This window comes from Rhinolophus sinicus, chromosome 10 (assembly GCF_057876585.1).
Source record: "Rhinolophus sinicus isolate RSI-liver-muscle chromosome 10, RSI-T2T, whole genome shotgun sequence".
Lineage (NCBI taxonomy): Eukaryota > Metazoa > Chordata > Mammalia > Chiroptera > Rhinolophidae > Rhinolophus > Rhinolophus sinicus.
Genome location: NC_142510.1, coordinates 5,312,723 through 5,335,594, shown reverse-complemented (window position 1 = coordinate 5,335,594; position 22,872 = coordinate 5,312,723). Strand labels below are relative to the sequence as shown.

The following is a 22,872-nucleotide window of genomic DNA, read 5'->3' as shown; positions in this document are numbered from 1 at the left end:
GGTTTCTAAAATGTAAATCCAATTCTGATATCGAAACCATCTATCTAGACTTTTCTTGCCAAGATCCTCCATTTCTCACCTCCCCACTTTCGCTTTACTGGTCCCTCTGCCTCGGATGCCCTCCCCATCCTGCCCTCCACTTCACCAGGTTGATGCCTTTGCAGAGTTCCCATTCTCTGAGCTCCAAGGCTGTGTGGCACATTGTAGCACGCTTGTCAGCTTGTGTGTCTGCCTCTCCCACTGGAACACCTCTCCATGATCTCAGCCTCCTGACATTTGAGGCTGGACCATTCTCTGTTGTGGGGACCATCCTGTGCACTGCAGGACGTTTAGCAGCATATCTGGCCTCTATGCACTGAATGCCAGGAGCAGCCCCCTCCCAGTTCTGACAACCAAAAATGTCTCCAGACACGGCCGCAGGTCCCCAGCTGAGGACCCCTGCATTAGAGTATAAGAAACCTGCAGGAAAAGACTCTAATGTATCCAGCACTGTATCCCCAGCACCTGGCACAGGTAGGAACTCAGTAAATATTAACTGGAATAATAGGATACACATTCATCGACCCTACGGCTGCAAGCCTCTGAATGTTCCCCCGCTCCCTGCCTTCCCTTGCCTCCGGCACAGGGTTTAAGGGTCCCAAAGTGAGAGAACCTTCTTCCCATGTCAGATGGAGTCCTCAGAGTGGAGGGTCAGGCTTCCTTTCTGCCCCTCGACCCCCGTCTGCCTTCCCCACCCCCACAGACCCTGCTGATGTTCCCAGGGGACGTTGTGACCCCCGCGCGGCCGGCGGACAGCCTCACCCTCTTCTCGTGGTTGGGAATGATGCACCGTACGAAGTTGGGCGTGGTGTTTCGCAGCGTGGTCATCAGCTTGCCCAGCTGCTCCTTGTACAGCTGCCCTACCGTGCGGAACATGCCCTTCTTGGTCTTGGAGGCGCTGGGCAGTGAGCTCTCTGTCATCTTGGCCATCTGGTCCAGCCCCACGATGCGGTCCACTGGGGGACACATAAGGGCGGCATCACCCTCCACCCCCACAACAGGCCAGAGGACCAGGCCCGGAGGGTGGAGAGCGTGGGTCCCCCTCTGTCGCCAATGCCCTCCTTCTAGCGACAGGTAACGGGGGTGTCGGGGAATACTTTCCAAGTGTCATCTGTTTGGGAAACCCTGAGAGCTCCTGAGTGACAGAAGAACAAATTCTCTGACATAGTCACAGAGTAAATCTTGCTCAGTGCCACTTTGTTCTTCAGATTCTCCTATAGAAGAATAACAGTATCTACCTCCTAGGGCAGGAATATGCAAGCAAAGCATGTAAAGCACTTACCGCCCTGACCACCTTTGATCCTCTATCCACCAACAAATATTTATTGAGAGCCTACTATATGCCACGCCCTGGTGATACAGACCCTGTGTCCCACCTGCCCTCCCCAGCTCCTATTCTACGGCTATTCTAGTGGTAGGAGGCAATGATCACATACATAAATACATAGTATGTTGAGTGGTGAGACGTGCTTGGAAAGATAAAGCAGGGTAAAGAGGGAGAGAGAGAATGATGGAGTGCTCTGTCAGATGGGGTGATAAAGGTGTCTCTCTAATAAATTGATATTTGAGCTGAGACCAGAAAGAAATGAGGGATTAGTTACATATCCAGAGAAAGAATATTTTGGGGTAGAAGGTGTAACAAACACTCTAAGGTAGGAATCTGGCATATTAGTAAGTGCTCAACAAAAATAGGTGGTGATGGGCGGCCGGATGGTTCAGTTGGTTAGAGCGCAAGCTCTGAACTACAAGGTCACTGGTTCAATTCCCACATGGGATGGTGGGCTGTTCCCCCCTGCAACTAAAGATTGAAAACGGCAACTGGACTTGGAGCTGAGCTGCGCCCTCCGCAACTAGATTGAAGGACAATGATTTGGAGCTGATGGGCCCTGGAGAAACACACTGTTCCCCAATAAGATTTAAAAAAAAAAAAAAAGAGTAGGTGGTGATGGTATCATCATCACCACCACCAACAACACTCTTCTTTTCCTTCAGAAGAGAATGAGAGACTCCCACCAATCCAGCGGTACTACACATAACGAGCCCAACCCACTGGCATTGCTCTAAATTTCCCTCAAAACACTGCTTTTGCTGCATTCCACAAATTTTGGTAAGTTATGTTTTCATTTTCATTTTGTTCAAAATATTTTAAAATTTCTCTTGAGAAAATAACACACAACAATACACTTCTAAATAACATGTGGCTCAAAGAGAAAATTTCTTTGACCCAGGTGTTACTTAGAAATGTTATTTTGGGACTTTCCAGTCATCTTTCTGTTATTGATTTCTGGTTTAATTCCAAGGTAGTCTGAGAGCAGACATTGCATGATTTGTCTTCTTTTAGATTTTTTAGGATGTACGTTAGGGCCCAGAAGGTGATCTCTCTTGGTGAATGTCCCCTGTGAGCGTGAAAAGAATGTGTGTTCTGCTGATGTCAGAGGAAGTCGTCTACAGATGCCAATTCTATCCATTCAGTTGATGGTGGTGAGTTCAACCCCATTGGTATCAGATTACATCATTTCTGCTCGTTGTGTTCACTTAGGCTCTCTTTGCTTATCTGTGTCTCCCATAGGACTGTGGGCTCCTTCAGGGAAGGGCCTTTCTGAGTTAGTTATGAATCCCAGTGTGAGGGAAACCCAGGGTGACATACTGCTACACTATCCCAGGGCCCAGGGCACATGGTGGCACTCAGTGTTGGCACAGCTGACCCCCAGGCCTAAAACAAGGGCAACCAGTCCTGTAAGCCCCAGGCCCACAGGCTTTGTGCCAAGGACAAAATCAGCTGTAGGCACTGAGGTCTGAGAACAGAAGCAGCACAGCCTACCACCCCTTGTACCATCAGAGCGGCTGGCATGTACTGAGCATGTGCTAAGCACTTCACATGAATTGTCTAGTCTCCGGTTCTCAGAGGGAACCAAAGTTCCCCAGACCTGCAGCATCAGCATCTCCTGGGAGCTTATTAGAAATGCAGACTCTCAGGCCCCCGCCCAGACCTGCAGATTCAGAACCTCTGGAGGTGCTGCCCAGCGATCTGAGTTTACCAAGCACCCCCCACCCCAGGTAATCCTGATGCATGCTCAAGCTGAGCCCACTGATCTGATTTTACCCTCACAATAACCCCAGGAGAGGTGGGGACACTGAAGCTTAATGAAGTCAAGTGACTTGCCCAAGATCACACAGCAAATGCATGGCTGGACAAGGTGGAATTCAGTCTTTGTGACTTTAAATGGGGGCACTCGAACTCACCATGCCTCGTACTCTATTTCCTCCATCACTGCTCTGAGTTCAGAACCTTCTCCCTGGGGTCCAAGTGTGGGGTTGAGGGTCTCAGGGGTCACCACTCAGGTGACTGAATGCGTCAACAAGACGTCCCTAGCACCTGCCAACATTGCCCCCCCCCAGAGGCCTACCCCACCTGGGAGCAGGCATGGGCGTCAGGGGCAGCTGGAATGAGGTGGAGGGCTCTGAGTGCTCAGCTCCCTGGCTCCAGAAGGCAGGGCCTTACCGTCCTTCCACAGGTCGGCCACAAACTTGTCCGAGGAGGCATTGAGGAGAGCAGTCACATTGTCATTCAGTGGGTCCATGTTCTTGGTCAGCCAGGCGGTCGCGTTGTAGTCCACCTGCCAAGAACAAACCCCCCCACCAGTCAGATGCTCCCACTTCTGTTATGAATGAAGAGCAGGGCCCAAGGCCTCCCATTTCCCACCGGGTGTTCCGAGGTCAGAGAGGAAATTATGTTAGCCGCCATGATGGAAATCCACAAACACCAATGAAGAGACCAACAGATCAGTACTTTAAAGGGCCCTGTGCACAGTAGGGCATCAGCCAGTGGTAGCCATTGCTGGGAAAGCCTGGTCTCTCCTCCTTGCCTCCTCTGGCAATGTCCCTTCTCCAGAACCTGGCACAATGCCTGTTTCCCCTGAAAGGTATTTGCTGATGGCAAGTACTCTCCCTCACATCCAAAGTTCTCCCCTCATCGAAAGAAGACTTGACAACAATCCTGGTTTTTAAATTAAGTTTGGGTACCTCTTTTCTCCTCTCTGGTGAACATAATTTTTGTAACTTGGAGATTTTGACAATACAGCTATAAATTCCCAACTTGAACACTGACAGTGGCCAAAGCTTTAATTTTATTATTGTGGCTATGAAATGGAAGGAACTGGTAAAATAGCTCTGACAGGTTATTATGGGATGTGGGTTATGGTGAGGGCCAGGCCTGACCTGAGAGGGGACTGGGTAGGAAAAAAAAAAAAAAACTTGTAAAGTGGGGAAAAGAAAAGCATTACCTCTATGTGCCTAAGGAAACATTACCTCTATGTGCTTAAGGAGTTGGCAAACTTTTTTAGTAAATGCCCATATAATAAATATTTTTAGCTTTGTGGGCCAGTCTGTCGCAACTCTGCTATGACAGCATGAAAACAGCCATAGACGTTATGTCACCAAATAGGTGTGGCTGTGTGCCAATAAAACTTTATTTACAAAAACAGGCTGTGGGCCAGATTTGGTGCATGGCCAGTAGTTTAGCAACCCCTGGTTTAGGGCATTGCCTGTTCCCATGATACAGTGGGGAGACTGGGAGTCAACAAAATTCTCTAAGAGTCTGTAAGCCAGACCAAGCCATGTCTTTTCTACATTAACCAGGACCCTCAGGAGCCATAAGGGGAGGTCCTGCACATTAACATAACATGATGATGAAGAGGAGGAGGAGGGTGAGGGAGTCCATGATGACAATGGTGACAGCCACCCCAGGTTTCCCTCAACGGCACAGGCTGGCAATGGCAACTCCAAGGTCATGATAAGGCAGATTCCTGTTGGACCCAAAAGTGGGTTTACTGGTCACCCCATTCCGGTTGGCCCTTCCTGTTGGGTTTAACTTGTAGCAGGAAGAGCCTGTATAAGAAAGAACTGCCTGGCCACCACGGCTGGAATATATTAGAGAGGCTGATACATACATCTGGTGCTTGCAGATGCCTGGACAACTCCCACATAGGACATGGTTGGGATTTGATCCCCACTACACGTCTTCAGGTTCTGCTATTCCCAATTTGCTCCTGCTCTGAGCATCCCGCCTGAGCCCCCCAGGACAGAGAGAACCGTGTGACATTCAGCTGGTACCTTGCCGGCATAGTGGATGATGGAGAACTCGGTTTTGTCCTTTAGCTGCTTGGGCTTCTGAAACTTGGGGTGGTTGCCCTGCTCCGTGCACAGCTTCTCCACGAAGGACTTGTCTGTGGCTTTGGGGAACCAGCACTCCTCGTCCAGCAGGGCCAGCACGCCTGGAGGGTTGTTCTGTGGGGGACAAGTAGGGCAGGGACATCGCAAGGGCACCCGAGCCTCAGGCTCGCCAGAAGAGCTGGTCACCCAAACACACGCATCGGCGGCCCCCAGTTCTATTCCTGAATCTGTCCACATATACAGATGGATTTATGCCCTTCTCCCTCCCCCCAAAAATCTGTCCCCAAATTACCAAGCGTCCAATGGACCGGCATTGGGGATATAAAGGCAGCCACCAACAGAACATCTGTTTGCTGCTGCCCCCTAGTGGGCAGCACACACACAACAACCCAAAGATGTCACACTGTTGCAAAGGAATTCGTTCCTTTGTATATAACTTCACCTCAGGGTTTCTTTTAGTAAAGTGCATCCCAGTGGGAGACAGTCTAAATTAAGGTGTCAGGAGCACAGCCTGATTTGCACACGACATTCGCTCGGCTGGAATGGTTGTCACTGTTTGGACTCAGATCAGGGAAGCATTTCTTGATAGCTCTGCACAAAGCAGCCCTCCCTGAGTCACTCTCCACTTTGGCTTTATCGGGAGTTTAGTTGCTTTATTCGTTTGTCTGGTTTCATTGCCGGCTCCTCCAGGAGGGCAGGGAGTAAGGTCATCTCATTCATGGTGACATCCCTAGACCCCAAAGCGGGACCAGCACATAGTAGATGCTCAGTAAACAGTCACTCAACACAACAATTATTTATTGGGCACCTACTATGTGCACAGTTCTAGAGAGTTTTGGTCACCTCAGTGAACAAAGACTCCTGACTTTGGGAATGAATGGCTGGGAGAGAGGAGAAGGAAAGGGGAGGAAGGGAGAGGAAAAAAAGGAGGAGGGAAGCCAGGGAGGGAAGGAGGGAGGAAGGGAAAAAGGAAAGAAGGAAGGGAGGGAAGGAGGGAGGAAGCAAAGGGGGGGGGGGAGAAAAGGAAAGATGGAAGGAAGGAAGGAAAGAAGGGAGGGAGAGAGAAAAGGAGGGAGAAATAAAGGAAAATGCCTTTGCTACTCAAATGTGGGTTAAGGGAAAGAGCGACAGTTCACAGGGACTGGTGCTGGGGGAGTCGTGCACCCGGAGAGAAGGGAGGGTCCCCATGCCGGCTGCACGGGCCCCCCAGGCATGCGAGCGTGGTGCGGGCCTCACCGGCCGCTCGATGAGCTCGATGCAGGGCTGCAGGTCCAGCCCGAAGTCGATGAAGTTCCACTCGATGCCCTCGCGCTGGTACTCCTCCTGCTCCAGGATGAACATGGTGTGGTTGAAGAGCTGCTGCAGCTTCTCGTTGGTGTAGTTGATGCACAGCTGCTCGAAGGAGTTCACCTGAGCACAGAACAGCGCAGAGGCCCAGTGAGCAGCTGGGGTGAGGAGCCCCCGCCCCTGAAGCTCCGCCAGGCAGACAGCCCCAAGCCTGACGCCCTTTCCACAAGACCCGTCCTGCCAAGTTGGCACCCAGAGAGGGCTTAGGCCCCAGCCAATGACCTGTGCTCAGGGACACGGCCTGCGCACACTTTATCGTAAGGGGCCTTATTGCCTCCATCTCTGCACAGTGATTTACGGGAAGAATAACCATGTAAGGTATTTTGGCACCCCCATTTTGCAGATGGGGACACTGAGGCTCAGAGAGGGAATAATTCCATAGTAGGTGGGTTTTAGAACATCTGTCAACCTCAAGACTTTCCCTGCAACACAAGGGAGCAGGTATTGGTGGCCACGGTTACATTATATAAAGCACAGCAGGACCCTGACAGCAGGCTTGGCTTGGAGGTGACCATGCGGCCCAACTCCGGTGAGTAAAAGTCAGTGAGACTCAATACCACGATTCTGGTTGGAACTGTTGGAAACAGGTGGAACTGGCTAGAACTGCCGAGCTTGCCGAGAGGCAGGCGAATGCTGTGGCAGCATCTGGACATCATGAGGGGAGAGGCTGCTTGGGAGTGGAGCCAACGTGGAGGGTGGGAGACAGAGGGAGATGGCGGGAGATCAGGTCCTGCCTGTGGGGTCCAGCTGGGCCTCTGGCCTCGGTTTCCCAGACCAACACCCTCCCCGGGGGACTTCTGTGTTGTCTGCCCTCGAGGACCTAACCTTCACAGCCTCCCACCCCGCCGTAGCCGTCCACCTGCCTTCCTCCCAAACAATGACTTCTCCAAGGGGACACTTCATCCCAGACAACCAAGACCATGGCTGTCACGACGCTGCCAAGCTGTACCTCAAAGATCTCAAATCCAGCGATGTCCAGGATCCCCAGGAACGAAGCCCCTTGCCGGTGCGTCTTGTCCAGGGCTTTGTTCACGCGGCTGAGTATCCAGCGGAAAAGGCGCTCATAGGTGGCCTTAGCCAGAGCTTCTATGGCAAAGTCTGCCTGCAGGGGGAGGGGGGACACCATGATTCCAGGGGGCTGCGCTTTCGCAGGAGCCCAGCTCACGGCTCAGGTTTTATCCTCTCCCTGCCTGTAATGAGTCCTGAAAAAATAAACTGACAAACCAAAAAAAAATAAAAAAGGAAACTACACTATCTCTGCAACCAGTAGAAAAGCAGCAGTGGTCAGCCCTAAGGAAAGACCGTGTGGATAAGCCAACACTTCCTGTCCGAGGGACCTGGGACAGAGTGCAGCCTGTTTCATCCCAGGGACCATTCAGAGGTGATCAGTCCTGCCTCTAGAGACTGTACACAGTCATTTCCAGAGATCAACCTCTTAGGCCAGACCTTGTCCCTGCAAGATGATGTCATCAGTGAGAGACTCAGCTGTTCTTGTTCAGTATTGTATCTTCAACACCTGACAGAGGACTTTGAATATTCTAGTATTGGATGGATGGGGGATAAAGAGATGGAGAGATGGATAAAAAGGATAAATGGATGAACAAATATATGGATGGATAGATGGATGGATGGATGGATGGATGGATGGATGGATGGATGGATGGATGGATGATGGATGGGTGATAGATGGATGGGTGATGGATGGATGGGTGATGGATGGATGGGTGATGGATGGATGGGTGATGGATGGATGGGTGACGGAAGGAAGATTCTGCAGGAATAAACAGCAAGTGCATCATTACCTGTTCTTTGGTCTGAGCTTTCTGTACTACGTCCCGCCCGACTTTGATACGTGGAGTCAGGATGGATCTGGTGAAATCCGTCACATTAATTCCCATGAGGTGACAAACTTTCTGAGCAGCTGGATGGAGAAAAGCAGCATCACAAAAGAGAAGGCTTGGAAAGAAAGGCACATTCCATGGGATATTTGTGGTCAGTGGATACACTGGTCTCTTTTTTTTTTTGAGAGATGGAGCATGATGGCCAGGAACACACCATAAAAGAGTCCTAACAACTGTCATTAGTGACCCTCACCCCTAGTATTTTACTAAGAGGCAATGACGGGGATGGATGGAGGTATGCCCGAACTGGGGGCTCAAGGTCAGAGAGTTCTAGGTTCAAGTCCTGGCTCCCTTCCCACCTCCTAAGCATGTAGTTTTGAAAAAGCTATTTAACTGCCCAGAGTCTTGCTTTTCTCGGCTTGTAAACAGAATCAGCTCTTTGGTACCTTGTGGGGTTGTCAATGGGAATAAGTGAGGTAACGTATATAAAGTGTCTGACATACAGTTAGCTATTCAATAAATATCTGCTCCACGATTCCAAGAGATGTGTTACAGCATTGTTTATAGTGGCTAAATATTGGAAACAACTTAACTGTCCATTGATATGGGAGCAAACGTATCAGGGTATGTTTCGTAAGATGGAATACCAACTAGTAAAGGAGTGACTTCCCTTTTCCCTCTTTCTCTCTAGACCAGTGGTTTGCAACTGGGGAAGATTTTGCACCCACAGGACATTCGGACAATGGCTGCAGACATTTTTTGGTTGTCACACTTGGGGATGCCACTATTGAGGAATCCCAATCTAGACAATGGTGAGTGTAAAGTAGAAAAAAAAAGTTGCAGAATGATGTCTACAGGGTGATATTATTTATGTAAATTAAAACACACTCACAAAGCAACACTGTATATTGTTCTGTTTGACATGTGAATGAAAGCCTAAAAGTGAGCCTGGAACAGTAAAGAACAATTGTGGTTGCCAGGAAGGGGGTTGGGGGAGGGAAGAGATGGGACCCAGGTGGGAGAACAAGAAATAGCAATGTTATCTACACTGTTTTGTTTCATTTTAAAGACAAAGCAGTAGTAGAAAAGATTCACAAACATCAATTCTGGATGGGGGGACACGTGGGTACTTGCTATATTAATGTGTGTACTTCTGTATTTAAAAACTTTTTCTCAAAAAGAAAAAAAAAACCACTATTAGCTGCTTTTTAAACACAAAGACTAATGCTGCATGATGGTTTGCACAAGTAAGGTGGACAATAAATAAAGTGGTTTTAGGATTTTTCCCCATCTCTTTACAGGGATGATTTTGGGGTTCCTCTTTTCCTGAAGGTCTCTCCTGGGAGTGAGGACATCTTTAACTTGCCATATTGGCAAGCATTACATCTAAGAAACAACTGACAGGTCAAAGGGAGGGTAAGCTCTAGCGGGCTTGCAAAAGCAACAGAGCAGACAGCCTGGGGCAGCGGTGTTGAGGCCAAAGGTGAATGAGCTGGAAACCTACGTGTTCCTTTCGGCTCAGCCCCCAACAAGCACAGTGGTGACCAAGCGGTCTTTTCATAACACAAAACACTGCTTTTCTGCAGGTGGGGCTGTCTGATGTAAGAAAGAAAAAATCACAGGACACCCAGTTAAACTTGAATGTCAGATAAACAACGAACACATTTTTAGTATCAGTATGTCCCAAATATTGCCCAGGACATACTTATAATCAGAAGTATTCCTTCTTTACCTGACATTCGAGTTTAACTGTGCATTTTATATTTTATCTGGCAATTCTGCAGAGAAACTTGAGGTCTCGCCAGCAAGACCACATGTGTCATAAGAAATGGGGCACATAGTACGTGCTACAAAATATTTGTGAAAACACACAAGTGGGGGGGTTTCAGAATTGATGCTTCCCAATGGTCCTGTCTGATCAGAAACTCTCAGATTCTCCCCCCTGCTCTGATTCAAGAACTTCCCACGGTAGGGTCTCCAGCAGTGAAAGTTTGAGAAAAGAGAAACGTCCGTGAAAATGATTTAGTTTAGCTCTTGTTAATTCCCCCCACATAACCTCATCCAGAAAAAACAACCAAAGACGGAATGGGACCCTCCCTCTTGTCACCAAAGTCACCAGTTATTGGAAAGGGCGGCAAGCACCTGTGTTATCCGGCATGGACGCCTGGTCTGTGTTTCGTTCCTTCTTGAAGACGATATTGCCAAGTTGTAGGACGGATGACACCACTTTCAATATGGCTGCGGTGAGGAAAGAAGAGCCGATTAGACACAGACACCAGCAACAAGATGCTCTGGAGGTTTGGAGTCTAAAAGGCACTGGGGACCCAGTGCAGCCTACATTATTTTTTCTCTTAAAGAGACTCGATTCTGAGCTTTTAAGAGAAAACCAAATCACCCCAACTCCCTGTCAGTGGGACAGAAAACCTGGCCGGGAGAGCAGAATATTTTCAGAGGACTGCTAAAACCTTGTGCTACAATGGAATACTATGCAGCAGGGGTTGGCAAACTATAGCCTGTGGACCAAATCCAGGCCACTGCCTGCCATGGCAAATAGGGTGTTATTGGAACACGGTGTCAATAAAGTGTTATTGGAACACAGCCACGCTCATTCACCTACATGTTGTCTATAGCTGTTTGCGTGCCATGACGGCAGGGTTGAACAGTTCCAACAGATATGCCCACGAAGGCTAAAATATTTACTACCTGGCCCCATTTGTCAACCCCTGCTACACAGCAAAGAAAATGAATGATTTAATACTAAAAACAACAAAATGTCTGTATGTCACAAACCAAATGCTAAAAAAAAAAAAAAGACGCCAAATGCAAACAAGCACATACCATATTAAGTCCATTTGTGGAAAGTTCAAGAACAGGCAAATTGGGGATAACATGAGCTGCCTCATAGGGTTGTAGTGATTAAATAGTGCCTATTAAAGCACTTACCATATTGCTTTGTCACCTGATGTCTTCACTTTTAATATAAGCATTTCCACATAAGTCACGGTTTTTCTAAAACCATGTAAATGGCCCCATCATTGTCTTTAATAAGGTCAAAAGATAGTAAGTCCTCTACCGATCAGCACTGTACTTTGCTCCAGCATTTTATTATTTAAATAAAACTGGACATCCTGGCACATGATAAAGAGGGGGGATTTAGCAAATGCCTAGACACAGCAAGTACTTAATCATTAGTTGTTGTGGTTTTTTTTTTTAAAGCAAAGATTAGAAGCAAAACTGACTCATGTCCCAAATAAAATGAATTACTCTTGGAGAGCCCATGTCATTCAGGAAGGGACACTGTTAGCACTGGATTCTGATGTGGGACCCTGGCCAAAATCCACAAACACCGTCCATTTGTCAACTGACCCCCAGTGCCTTCTTTTCATGGGCCCCAAGTTATCTCGGGAGGAGCTACCCCTCCCCAGAGCTGCATTTCAGCAAACCTTGGTGCTATTTTGGGGCTCTAAAGGGGCGTGGGAAGAAAGGGAAATTTTCCACCATCTTTCCCTGGCGCTCCCAAAAGAGATTAACCTTGAACATGAGGACACGTCTAACCCAGAAGGAAAAGTGCTTCTTGAAGCCTGCTGCCTCAATTACTCGCTCTCCCCAATCCTCTGCCCACACGATCTTGATGAGGCCAACTAGCTTTCTACATCCATCTCCAGAGCTTTGCACAACCCTGGTTCTAACAAGTATCTCAGGAATATGCACGCCAACCTAGGCCAACCAATAAGACTCAATGAGACTCCACTCAGGGACTCAAGCAGGGAATCCACTCTGCTCTTTTCCACTGGATGTAAGGGCTGGAGCCACAGCAGCTATTTTGCTGCCAAGAAACCACAGGCTACCTAAAGACAATATTGATGACAGACCAGGTTCTAGAGACATCCTTTGAGCCCCTAGACTTGCGGTACCTAAAACCAGTTTCCCTGCAAATTATTCAGCTCTATCAGTGAATCATTTTCCTTTCTGTTTAAGCCAATTTGGGTCACTTGTAACTGAAAGAGTCTTAACTTATGCAGCCCCTTTCCTAAAACACCTATAAACCACCTAAAGTAATATTCATTTTTCTTCTTTTTTTTTTTTTTCTGAGAGGGTGGGGAATTTAGAGAGCAGAAATCTGTCCTGACCAGAGAAGAGTCGCTAACTGGTTCCAGTGGAACCGAGAACGTGAATCCAGGAGTCCTCACTGGCCCCCACACTCAAGGTATGAAGACTTACACAGCTGCTCGTCTTCATTGAAACCCATGATTCCCATGGCCTCCAAGGTTTCCAGGAACATTTCATCATCCTGGGCAGCCGGGATGGGCACATAACCATTGGAGAGGAACGTGTAGTTGCTGAAACCCTCCAAAAGCAAGTCGCCTAGAAGAGGAGGAAGATGGGGCGTGGTCAGCAAGACACGCTACTACTCGACCATGAGACAGGAACCTGGTAAAAGATCTGGGCCATGATCATTTCTTTCCCTTTCCCAAGACTTGGTTGGTTTAAAACCTTCCTTCTGCATCATCACATAGATGGCCTCACCAACCATCACCAGCCTTGTACAGTGGTCCAGGTTGTGCACTGCTCCAGGGTACCTGGCAACTGAAATCCAGCCTTGACTCTGCTGGCTAAGCAGAGTTGCCTTTACCCAGAGGAATGGACACCTTTATCTCAACTGCTCAAAGGAACTCTGCCTTCAGGAACAAAGCTGTCTTTATCCATTCATTTATTAACGTATGTAAAATAAAATCATACATGCCTATGAATTTTAAAAATAAATTACTACCAAAAGTTTATAATACAAACACAATCCCCTATCCCACCCCTTCTCCAGCTCCTACCTTACCCGACAATAACTGCTTTTATCTCTTTTAGCTGTTTCTTCTGGTAGTTAAACCATCATCTTGATATATAACAGGCCTGCTAATATTATGTTTATGTAGCATGTATAACAGGCTATTTCTGAATATGTCAAAATTAGATTGTATCTATTGACTTGCTGCTATGATAAAGACTGAGCTCTTGTACAGCTGACCCAACTCTTTGTAGATGAATCAATAGATAAGGTTTACACCAGGCGTTGGCAAATCTGGTTTGCTGCTGCTTGTTTTTATAAATAAAGTTTTATTGGAACACTCCCATTTCCTTGTCTACTGTTGATGGCTGCGTTCATGCTACAACGGCAGAGCTGAGTTGTTGCAACAGAGACCATATGGTACCCAAAGCCGAAAATATTTACTACCTAGCCTTTTAGCAACAACTTTTGCCAGCTCCTAGTTTATACTTTTACATCTATTGAACACTTCTCTGTAAGGTCGTATTCTGTGGCTACATACCTTTCTTGTTATTCAGCCTCTCCCTTCTCCCCAGAATTCATAATTGCTTCCTTTTTTTTTCTCCCACTATTTGCTTTTATAACATTGTTTGCTTTTATAACACCCTCCAATACATCAAGTGTCCTCTTCCACCTCGATCTTTAATGAGGCTGGATTTTATTATCCTTTTGGAGGGAAGCCAGTGAGGTACTTTTATTTTAAAACAACGGTCTTTTATGAGTCAAGTCATCTGGAAGACATTTGACAAACTCGAGGTGAAATCGACCCTAAACACCACTTAACTCAAGCCCTTGGATTAACTGAAATGCCTGACAAGTCACAAGGATTTGGGTCTTGGCCAAGACTTCATTATCCAGACGATGGATAAATTTTAAAATATTTGATTTTTTCTAAAAGCCTAACCTCTTATCAAGAATATAAATGATCCCTAGGAATTTTAGTTGTCAGCCTTACTCTTGTCCAATTTCTGGAAGACTAGAGGCAGAGCCCAAAACTGAAACCCAAGTCACCAAACAACCAAACGGTTGACTTTGGTGCTAACCAGAAGGAGGAGAGATATAAACATTTTTCCCTGGACACCCCATAGTGTCCAACTGGAACTGCTAATTTACCTATTTGCTGGTGTATAACTGCCATTCAACATCCTCCCTTTTAACCAAAATTGCTCCAGACCGCCAAGCTTCGAGATGAAATAATGAATACTGCCTCCCCCTAGTGGTGGCACATCACATCGCAATCGAGCTCATTCTTGACCAAAATCATGAACCCTGGACCACAAAACTGACGGGAAGCAAAGTTTGTATTGTTCTCCTAAAATTTTAGACTCAAACTTTTTACTAGAATGTACACCACACCATGTACCTATATGCACAGGTATATTCCTTTTTTCAGCTAGGTGATTTATATATTCTTCTAAGAATTAGTCGATTACTACATGTCTAGAACATATTTCCTAATGAAAAAACTAGTATATTGTTTTTACGTGAAAAAATATTTTCCCTACAACAGAGGATGGCAGACTATGGCACACTGCCTATTTTTGTAAATAAAGTTTTATTGTAATATAGTTATGCCCATTGGTTCATATAATTGCCTATGGCTGCTTTTTGTATTATGTACAACGGCAGAGCTGAGCAGTCGTGACGGAAATTGTGTGGCTGCAAAAAGCCTAAAAGATTTACTATCTAGTCCTTTACAGAAAGTGTGTTGACTCTGCCCTATAAAGGCCACTTCAAACTCACTTGCAAAATATATATAACGAAAAGTGCTTACTTCCACTTCCCCTCCAAATTCCTATAAAAACACATCTTATATACTTGCAAGTTTTATAAGCTGGCAAATACAGCAACTGTCTCTCTCCTTTCCTGGAAGGCACAGATTGTGTCTAAGTGAATTGACGTCTTCCAGTCGAATTGGACTTGATTGGCTAATTATCTAATGCCTGACTGGACTCAATGTCTATACCACATCGTAGCTGCTCAGTAAATGAGAATGACTGAACGAACGCCACACTCACTCACTGAAAGATGAGGAATGACATACCTGCCACCCAAAGGCATGGTCCTTTCCCTGGCAGGATCTCAGACTCTGTTTTAATAGCCAATCAATTAACGCTGGATGATAAAGAAAGGGATGGCTGAAAGCTCCCAACACTCGTCACTTACTTTTCATCTTCTCCTTGGCTCCGGCAATCATATAGTAAAAGATGTGGAACGCCCTCTCGTCTCTGGCTTGGCGAATCGCCCGTGACTTTTCGAGCAGATCTGGTTTGGGAGTTGTTAAGAATTCTGGGGATACCATGGGTGTTCCCCATGCAGAAACTCAACCTTCCTCCCCAAGATGGGCCAGGTCAAGCCATCCATGCCTGATTCACACGGGTTGACCTTCCAGTTCTGGCTCACAGATCCAAAATGAGACCTGTGTGTGCAGCTGGTAGACCCCCAGCCCAGAGAGAAGTGAGGGAGAACAGATGGGAAAGGAAAAGTATAAAAAGACAGGAGTCAAAAAAACCCCAGGACGAAAGACCCCAACAACCATTACCAACTCCTCTTCTGTAGAGTGAGCTGCCTTTAGATATTACAGAGTCAAAATAATTACTCTTCTATGATTTAAGAATCCCTGTGCTGAGTGTTTAACACCCATGGTCTCATTTAAGCCTCACAAACTATCCTAGAAAGTAAGGGCAAAGATTATTTGCATTTTCAATATAGGGAAACTGAGGCTTGGGTAGGGAAGTCATTTCCCAAGAGTACGCAGCTAAGAGGTAGTGAAGCCAGGTGGCTGTGGTGGCCAAAATACCCCAGCCCAGGGGTTGGGCTTCACAGAACTGGGTGCCAGCCCTGGCTGGCAGAGTGACCTTGACCCAGCCAACTAACCTTGGAAGGGAGACTGTAAACACACCTCAATAATTAATCTAAGAAGAGCTGTTCTGCCATGGGGGGTGGGGTGGAGACCATGTGGTTGAGGATGGTGAGGGAGGGCACATGGGTGGCTGGGCTGTTGTACCAAGTGGAATAAAGAGACTATAAATGGCCTCTGTGTGCTCTAAGCAAAGGCTAACTAACAATAACGTCACAGCCACCACATATTAGAGGCTTACTTTGGGCCAAGGGCCGTGCCTGTCATTTAACCACAATTTAAGTACAGTCCCACAAGTGGGTGCTGTTATCATTCCCATTTTACAGGTGGCAAAACTGAGGCTCAGAGAGGTTAAGTGACTTGCCCAAAGCCCCACAGCTAATATGCAGAGCTGAGACGTGGACTCAGACCCGTAACACTCTAAAAGCCACCCTCTCATCCAGGGCACCAAAATGCCACCAAAACACTCCCCTGGGTCCCGCCACTGCCAGCAGATGCTTCACAAGCAGCTATGAAAACACAATAGCCTTGAGCCTGAGAAGTGGCCATTAATGCCATGTTGAACCCCAGATCTCGTCCCAGAGTGCAGAAATTTCTCATTCGGTTCCATTTCACTATCCAGAGTCTCAGGACATGCTCTACGTGTCATCTGCAACACGGCCATGTCTCTGGGCAACTTCTGTTTCCACCAATTTCCTATCTGTGGCTGGAGCTGGTCACAGACCAGCTACCTAAGCAGGACAAGGGGTTCTGGGCTTGGCTTTGGACCACGGCTCTCTAAGGATGAAGATCACACGATAGCTGAGCTCAACCAGCCATTACTCTGTCCCTGGCATGGTTCTTAGTGAAATAATTATGGGAATTAATTCACTCTACTCTCCTGACACGTCCACGAGGCAGGTGCTATGATCATCCCCATTTCACTGATGACGCACAGAGAGGTTGAGTAACTGGCCCAAGGTCACTCAGCTAGGGAGACGTCAACCCAGAATTAAACATAGGCTGTTTGGAGCTCAAACCCAGGGACCACTACACCACAATGCCTGCTTTTAAGGGAGATTTGTTCTGGAAGGCACCCCAGAGCCTCAGGACAGACGGGCAGCGCTTGTTCCTTTCTCGGGCCCCCTCAGGCTCTGGGCAGGTTGGCTGTGAGGGGGTACCATGTGGCCCAAGCTCAGCAAAGGATACACGTCTCAATGTTGGCTCCCACGATATAACCGGTGACGTCAAAGTTGATACGGATAAACTTGCCCTACCAAGAGGAAAGCACAGGTCAAGGTCGGTTCCCCAGCCTCAGCCCCTCATGCCCTCCTGCAGGCAAGTGGGCAGGAAGAGGTCAGTGAGCATTTGGGGCGGTGCGGGGAGGGCGGTCCACAGGGCAGAGTCTCAGGTCTCTCAGGCCTGCTTGTCAGAAGGAACCACCATCTGCAGCACTGGGACGAGGAGGTCCTGTTGGCAGGTCTGGGCCGTGTTCCCAACCTGGGGGCTCATCTGATCTCTCCCATTGGAGAAGACGTCCAATCCCCCTGCCCTCTGCCTCAGCGGAACGACAGAACCAAGGACAGCCAGCTCCTGCATCTGGCAGTGCCGGCCCTTTCCTACTTTCCCGATAGATGGCAAAGGATCGCATCCTTTCCCCCACCCTGAGGTATTCAGCTGTGCCGACACAATCCCCTCCAAAGTCATTGCAACGGCAACGGGCTGTCACGTGATGAGGGTCTACTCCTTTCAGGGGATGCGAAGGATGCTGGGTGTCCTGCAATGACTGGGAGCGTCCCAGACACCAAGCACTGCCCACATCCCCTATGACTTTCAAATGTCCCACCTAACATTCAAGGAAGTGAAAAACCTGTTTGCAATGAGCTGACCTGGAACCTAACCCTGTTTTAGACAAAAACACACACAGAAAAAGTTTTAAATGTTATTCTAATAGAAGAGCGTCACATCTACGTAACTCGAGAGCAAATTGTTCTTCGGTTCAGAGCTTTCCCAAGAGTATGTCGTCATTTTGGAAAATCCCATCCCAAGGTATCAGTCCCCAGACAAGCCGCCTTGTCTCAGCCTGTATTTGTAGCTGTCACTCATGGGCCCAGTGATTCTGCATATAAATACAAGGGTCTATTTCACTGCGTCTTCTGTCGTCGGGCCTGAGCGCTCATCTGCTGAAATGCACGTTTTAATTCTGAATGGTTTGGCTTTGTTCCTCCTTCATATTATGGTTAGGGTATCACGCTGCTGATGTGTTTTCATCTGATGTGTGTAGTAAGTGATGCTCTCCATGAAAGGAAAGGGGACATCGCATATTTGTTATAAAAAGTGGGTGTTGGGGGTGACAGGGCTGGGACCCCATGTGATGCAGGACATAGGGATGCTGGGAAGAGCAGCATGAAGGGGCAGGGCAGAGGTTTTCACAGTCTGTCACAGGGTCTCATCCCGGTGAGTGACAGTTCTGAGGGACACCCTCCAATCAGCAGAGGCCCCCTGATGACGGGAATGCAGACCAGTCTTTCCTCAGAATTCCCTCTTTCAAACATCCCTCTGACTCCCCTCCAGGGGCCACTGCTTCTTTGGTACAAGAAAATAGTTTTTGTCTAGGTGTCATCGATCATCGACTTTGAGGGTTCTCCTGCTCCCGTTAGGCTCAAGTGAGAAAGGGGAGGCCCCTGGAGCCTGGGGAAGCGTGTGGCACCTCCTGCTTCACTGACTGTCGGCTCCCCAACTAGACAGGCCACAAGCTGGAACCACATCTGAATTGTTCACCTGTGATCCTGTGAGCCTAGTTCAGTGTCTGGTATACAGTAGGTGCTTAATAAAAATTAACTGAGCAAATGAAAACAATAAGACAATTTTGTGCCCAAAAAATGCCCACCAGAATGGTTGTACACCATAGGCGCTTAATAAATATTTGCTGCAGCACATATGTGCCTGGTACACCGTAGGTGCTCAATTTGTGTTTTGCTGAATATGTGAATGAGTATTGGATATGAGTGTCTAGCACCTACTAGGTACTCAGTAAATAGTCACTGAATCGACTATGAATGTCAAATGCCTAACAGAGTGCTTAGGACACAATACATTCGCAATATTTGTTAATGAACACTGAATGAAAGAAGGAAGGGACAAGGGCCAGGAGGGGCCCTTGCAGGGCTGTAAGGTCAAGAAAGGACTGAAAACACAGTAAAACACTTTTGTGACGTCTATATCCCTTCCATCTCAGACTCCCCCTGCAAACACACTCTGCTTTCTTTCTTTCTTTCTTTCTTCTCCCCCACCCCACACTCTGCTTTCTCAGGCAGGAGAGGACACCATGGCACCTGAGCCTTTTCCAGAAAACCCACATGGCTTTGCTACTTACAAATCGTGAGGAGTTGTCGTTCTTGACCGTTTTGGCGTTGCCGAAAGCCTCCAGAATCGGGTTTGCTTGTAGAAGCTGCTTTTCCAGCTCACCCTAAAATTCATTCACATCTAGTTACCGGTGAAAGAGACCCAGGCACTGACAGTTCGGCCCTAGATGGATATTGTCCCAAAACTCAGGCCATAACCCACAGGTTCTCTCCATCTTATTTCTTACCTCCTCTGGGCCCACAAGGCTAATGTCCATATTTACTCGAGAATTTCAGAAGAGAAGCAACTGGCTGAGCTCCTGAAAGCTAGGACCTCTGCTTCCCAGGAAGGCTACTTTTTCCTAGATAGGGTCTGCTCATTTAGGCAATACCACTGCCACTCAGAACTTGTGCACTGCACAATACCAGGGATGTCATTTACATCACGTAGATGGCGCTCCACGGAGTTGTGCAGTGCACAACCTGCCCAAGTGTACACGGCAGTTGCTGCTTCTGTTTAACAAGCAGCCATCTTCAAGCTAAACCACTATAGTCTTTCTCCTCCTGATGCTTTCAGTTGCAATTTTTCCTTTCTCAGAACTAGGTTGCTGGAGTCTCCTATGGAAGACAAGTAAGGAATGGGTAAAACCCACCAGGAATACGTTTAACCGACTGCAGAACAAAGCTTCAAAGCAGGTTGCCTGAGCTCCATTCATCAGGTTAAATGCAGCTGAGACGGTACACAGCCCACTGGCCCCCTCTGAGGAGGCTCCTGTGCACAAATGCGGTCACGTGATTAATCGTGGCAGGGAAGGGCCAACGAGGAAAGTCATGCCAGGAAAGCAACGAGCTGCTCCTTGCCTAGCCCCCAAAAACATGGTGGCTGCAGACAGGCCCAGAGGCCTCCCTGGGAAGTGATGGGTTCAGAGGGATTTCTCCTTGTTCTCTCTGCTGATGTCTCTGTCCCTGGGCTTACAAGAAGCTGGGGAAGGTTCTAGAAGGGAAAAGGGAGCACACAGCTTTCTGCCTGCTCCTTTGTACCCCAGGAAGGCATCATGTAACTTTCCCCAGAGGGACAAAACAGGAAGCTACTACTTATTTATGTGTTTATTTATTCATATGCCTTCCTCCTTTGCAGCTCTCAAAGATGAAACCAGTGTCATATCCATGAAAATCCAGCCGCAAGGGGAACCCCCTGTAATTGGGGTTCGTGGAAATGTACAATGAAAATGGTGGGCTTTCCTGGGCTAGTGGGAAGAAGTCTAAAGGGATTGCTCTTATCAACACAAATTTGGGGTCCCAATGTCCCCCGTGAAAGGTTCCCTTTCTAGAATGGGAATTCCAGCTGGTTGGGCCAAAAGGTCCTTCTCAGGAACGCTTTAAACATTGGGATCTGGTCTACACTGCTTATTTGATGCATGAAGAGACTGTGACTCAGAGAAGTTAGGTGACTTGGTTAAGGTCACACAGGAGCAGATCCCAACTAGAATCCTGATTCTCCTTCTGGTCCATCCACTGACACAGCCACCCAGGGTCTAACTAGGATGGATTGTGATTCTAGTACACACTAGGACCCCTAATGGTCTCTTCCAGGCTGGGACCCAGATGCCAGCCCCCCAAGCTCTGCGTTAGAGTTTACATATGCAGAGGTCCGAGCAGGAGCCGGCTGTGTGGAGCATAGCTGGGGCCTTACCGTGCCACCAAAGCTAGTGCATCGCAAACCCCGAGACTCCTGTCTCTGAAGCCTTAGTTAAGTGAAGCACCCAGCATGCAGAGATACGCACTGCACACACATGCAGACACACCAGTGTGCAGGGGACAGGGCTCAGGGGAGAAAGACCAGGCTGATGGCAGGGCGGAGGGAGGGGCGCATGCCACAGCAGTGCCTTTAACTGACTGTCACTCAAGCCAGGGGAGCTTTAAGGCCGGACAGTCTTAAAACGCTCAGCCAGACGTCTCTTGGGAATTCCAGGCACGGGTACTGGTGGGGGACACGTTGGTGGGAAGGGTGAGGGGAATCATCATTCAGAACTGGGGAAATCCATTCCAGGCGGAAAGGACGACCTTGGGGATTCCAACGGGAGTCCTGCGGGTGGCAAACGCGCCCCCACACACTGCGCTGGCATCGGACACCCGCAGGACTGTATGGGGTGGTTTGGGTTGTGAAACTCGGGGACCTCGCCCGTTCTACCACCAGCTATGGGACCCAGTGGGTGAGACAGGACCATGCAGATCTAAATACACTCCGTGCCTCTCATACACACCAGGAAAACACTCTCAGTTACTCACGTAGGCAAGAGATGGGCCTTGCTGTGGTTGAACAATACAGTATAAAGCACACGTCAGTGTTATTTCAATCCCACATACATCAGGGTCTGGAGATTACATGATTTTGGTCCCCCCCCACCCCGCTTCACCCCCATCCCCAGGCAGCTGGCATTCCCCAAGATGACGAGGACAGCAGTGGCTTCTCCCTGATTCTGTTTCTTTCTGTTTTGCTCACTCCCCTTCCTACTGTCTTAGAGACCCAGATGTTCCAAAGGTTTTCGTCACTGCAGGGACCGTTATCAGGTGTGCTGCTGTCTGAGCTATGTTTACGTAGGCAGGGGAATCAGTGGCACACAGTAGGCACTTGATAAAGGTCAATCATTATTATTTCTTATTTTTACCGTTCTAGGGAAAGGCAAGGCAGTAGCAAGCAGCGTTTAATGGGCACGCCAACTGTGGGGCTAGTTCTTCCTAATATATCGTGCCCGAGACAGTTCGGAAGTGCTGGACCTTGGGTTTTCTGCCTCTGCTGGAGGGAGGAAGGTTCCCGAAGCTAAAACTGGTGCCCACTCCAGACCCCTGAGGGCACCCAGATCTGCTGGTGTCTGTGGCTACCCCCGATCACCTCTGAGTCACCCCTGAAGGCCAGAAGCAAGACCTGAGTGGCAGGAACTGGTGATACCCAACCCGTCCTCAGGCCTCCATCCTGTCACCCGGCCCCAAACCTTCATACAGAGGTGCTGGCAAGTCCTTCAAGCAGCCCCGTTGCTTGTCCCATCCTCTGGGACAGAGGCTAAGGGCTAAGATGGAGGAGGAGGAAGAGAAGGATGGACCACAAAGAGCTCTTTCCAGAAACCTGCTTTTCCTTTCCTTCCGAGCCCTTAATCCAAATGAGTCCAGGTGGGTTTATGTGTATGATTATTGGATGACTCTCTTTCCCACGTGTCTAGAAGCTCCGTGACTAGAATGACGGTGTCTCTTGGACTCATCTCTGGACCCCACCCTGGCAGGTCCTGGCACACAGCAGATGCCTGGTCAAGGGCAACAGACCGAAGCCCACAGCTGAGTGACACTGATGTCCCCATCCCCGGGGCCCCAGTCAGAGGGAGGGACACGTGGAGGACTGACAGGGGTGCCACACTCCAGGGAGTTCACAGAAATCCATTTAAAGCAATGGTTCTCAGTTGGGGTGACCGTGCCCCA

General features: G+C 48.3%; 1 protein-coding gene and 1 long non-coding RNA gene across 7 annotated transcripts in view; one reads left to right on the top strand and one right to left on the bottom strand.

Moving 5' to 3' along the window:
* MYH11 (myosin heavy chain 11) overlaps nt 1-22,872 on the bottom strand; it is a 93,356-nt gene that overhangs the window by 26,406 nt on the left and 44,078 nt on the right. For 3 of the 5 annotated variants that reach the window (XM_074322777.2, XM_074322774.2, XM_074322778.2), the window contains exons 6-17: nt 21,691-21,711; nt 19,434-19,526; nt 17,267-17,330; nt 15,385-15,483; nt 12,621-12,764; nt 10,542-10,637; nt 8,361-8,479; nt 7,508-7,660; nt 6,448-6,621; nt 5,152-5,325; nt 3,542-3,656; nt 802-995 (exon numbers count right to left, since the gene is read on the bottom strand). In XM_074322777.2, the coding sequence (XP_074178878.2) occupies nt 802-995; nt 3,542-3,656; nt 5,152-5,325; nt 6,448-6,621; nt 7,508-7,660; nt 8,361-8,479; nt 10,542-10,637; nt 12,621-12,764; nt 15,385-15,483; nt 17,267-17,330; nt 19,434-19,526; nt 21,691-21,711 (1,446 nt within the window). The remainder of the gene's footprint in view (nt 1-801; nt 996-3,541; nt 3,657-5,151; nt 5,326-6,447; nt 6,622-7,507; nt 7,661-8,360; nt 8,480-10,541; nt 10,638-12,620; nt 12,765-15,384; nt 15,484-17,266; nt 17,331-19,433; nt 19,527-21,690; nt 21,712-22,872) is intronic. The other 2 variants (XM_074322779.2, XM_074322776.2) reach the window with 1 other exon arrangement.
* LOC141569465 (uncharacterized) lies at nt 977-12,622 on the top strand. 2 transcript variants are annotated; one of them, XR_012493146.2, is made up of 5 exons: nt 977-1,113; nt 2,032-2,146; nt 2,381-2,520; nt 9,091-9,211; nt 12,495-12,622. It is a non-coding gene; the product is annotated as an uncharacterized LOC141569465 (long non-coding RNA). The 2 variants fall into 2 exon arrangements; XR_016022546.1 differs by lacking the exon at nt 12,495-12,622 and adding an exon at nt 10,465-10,567.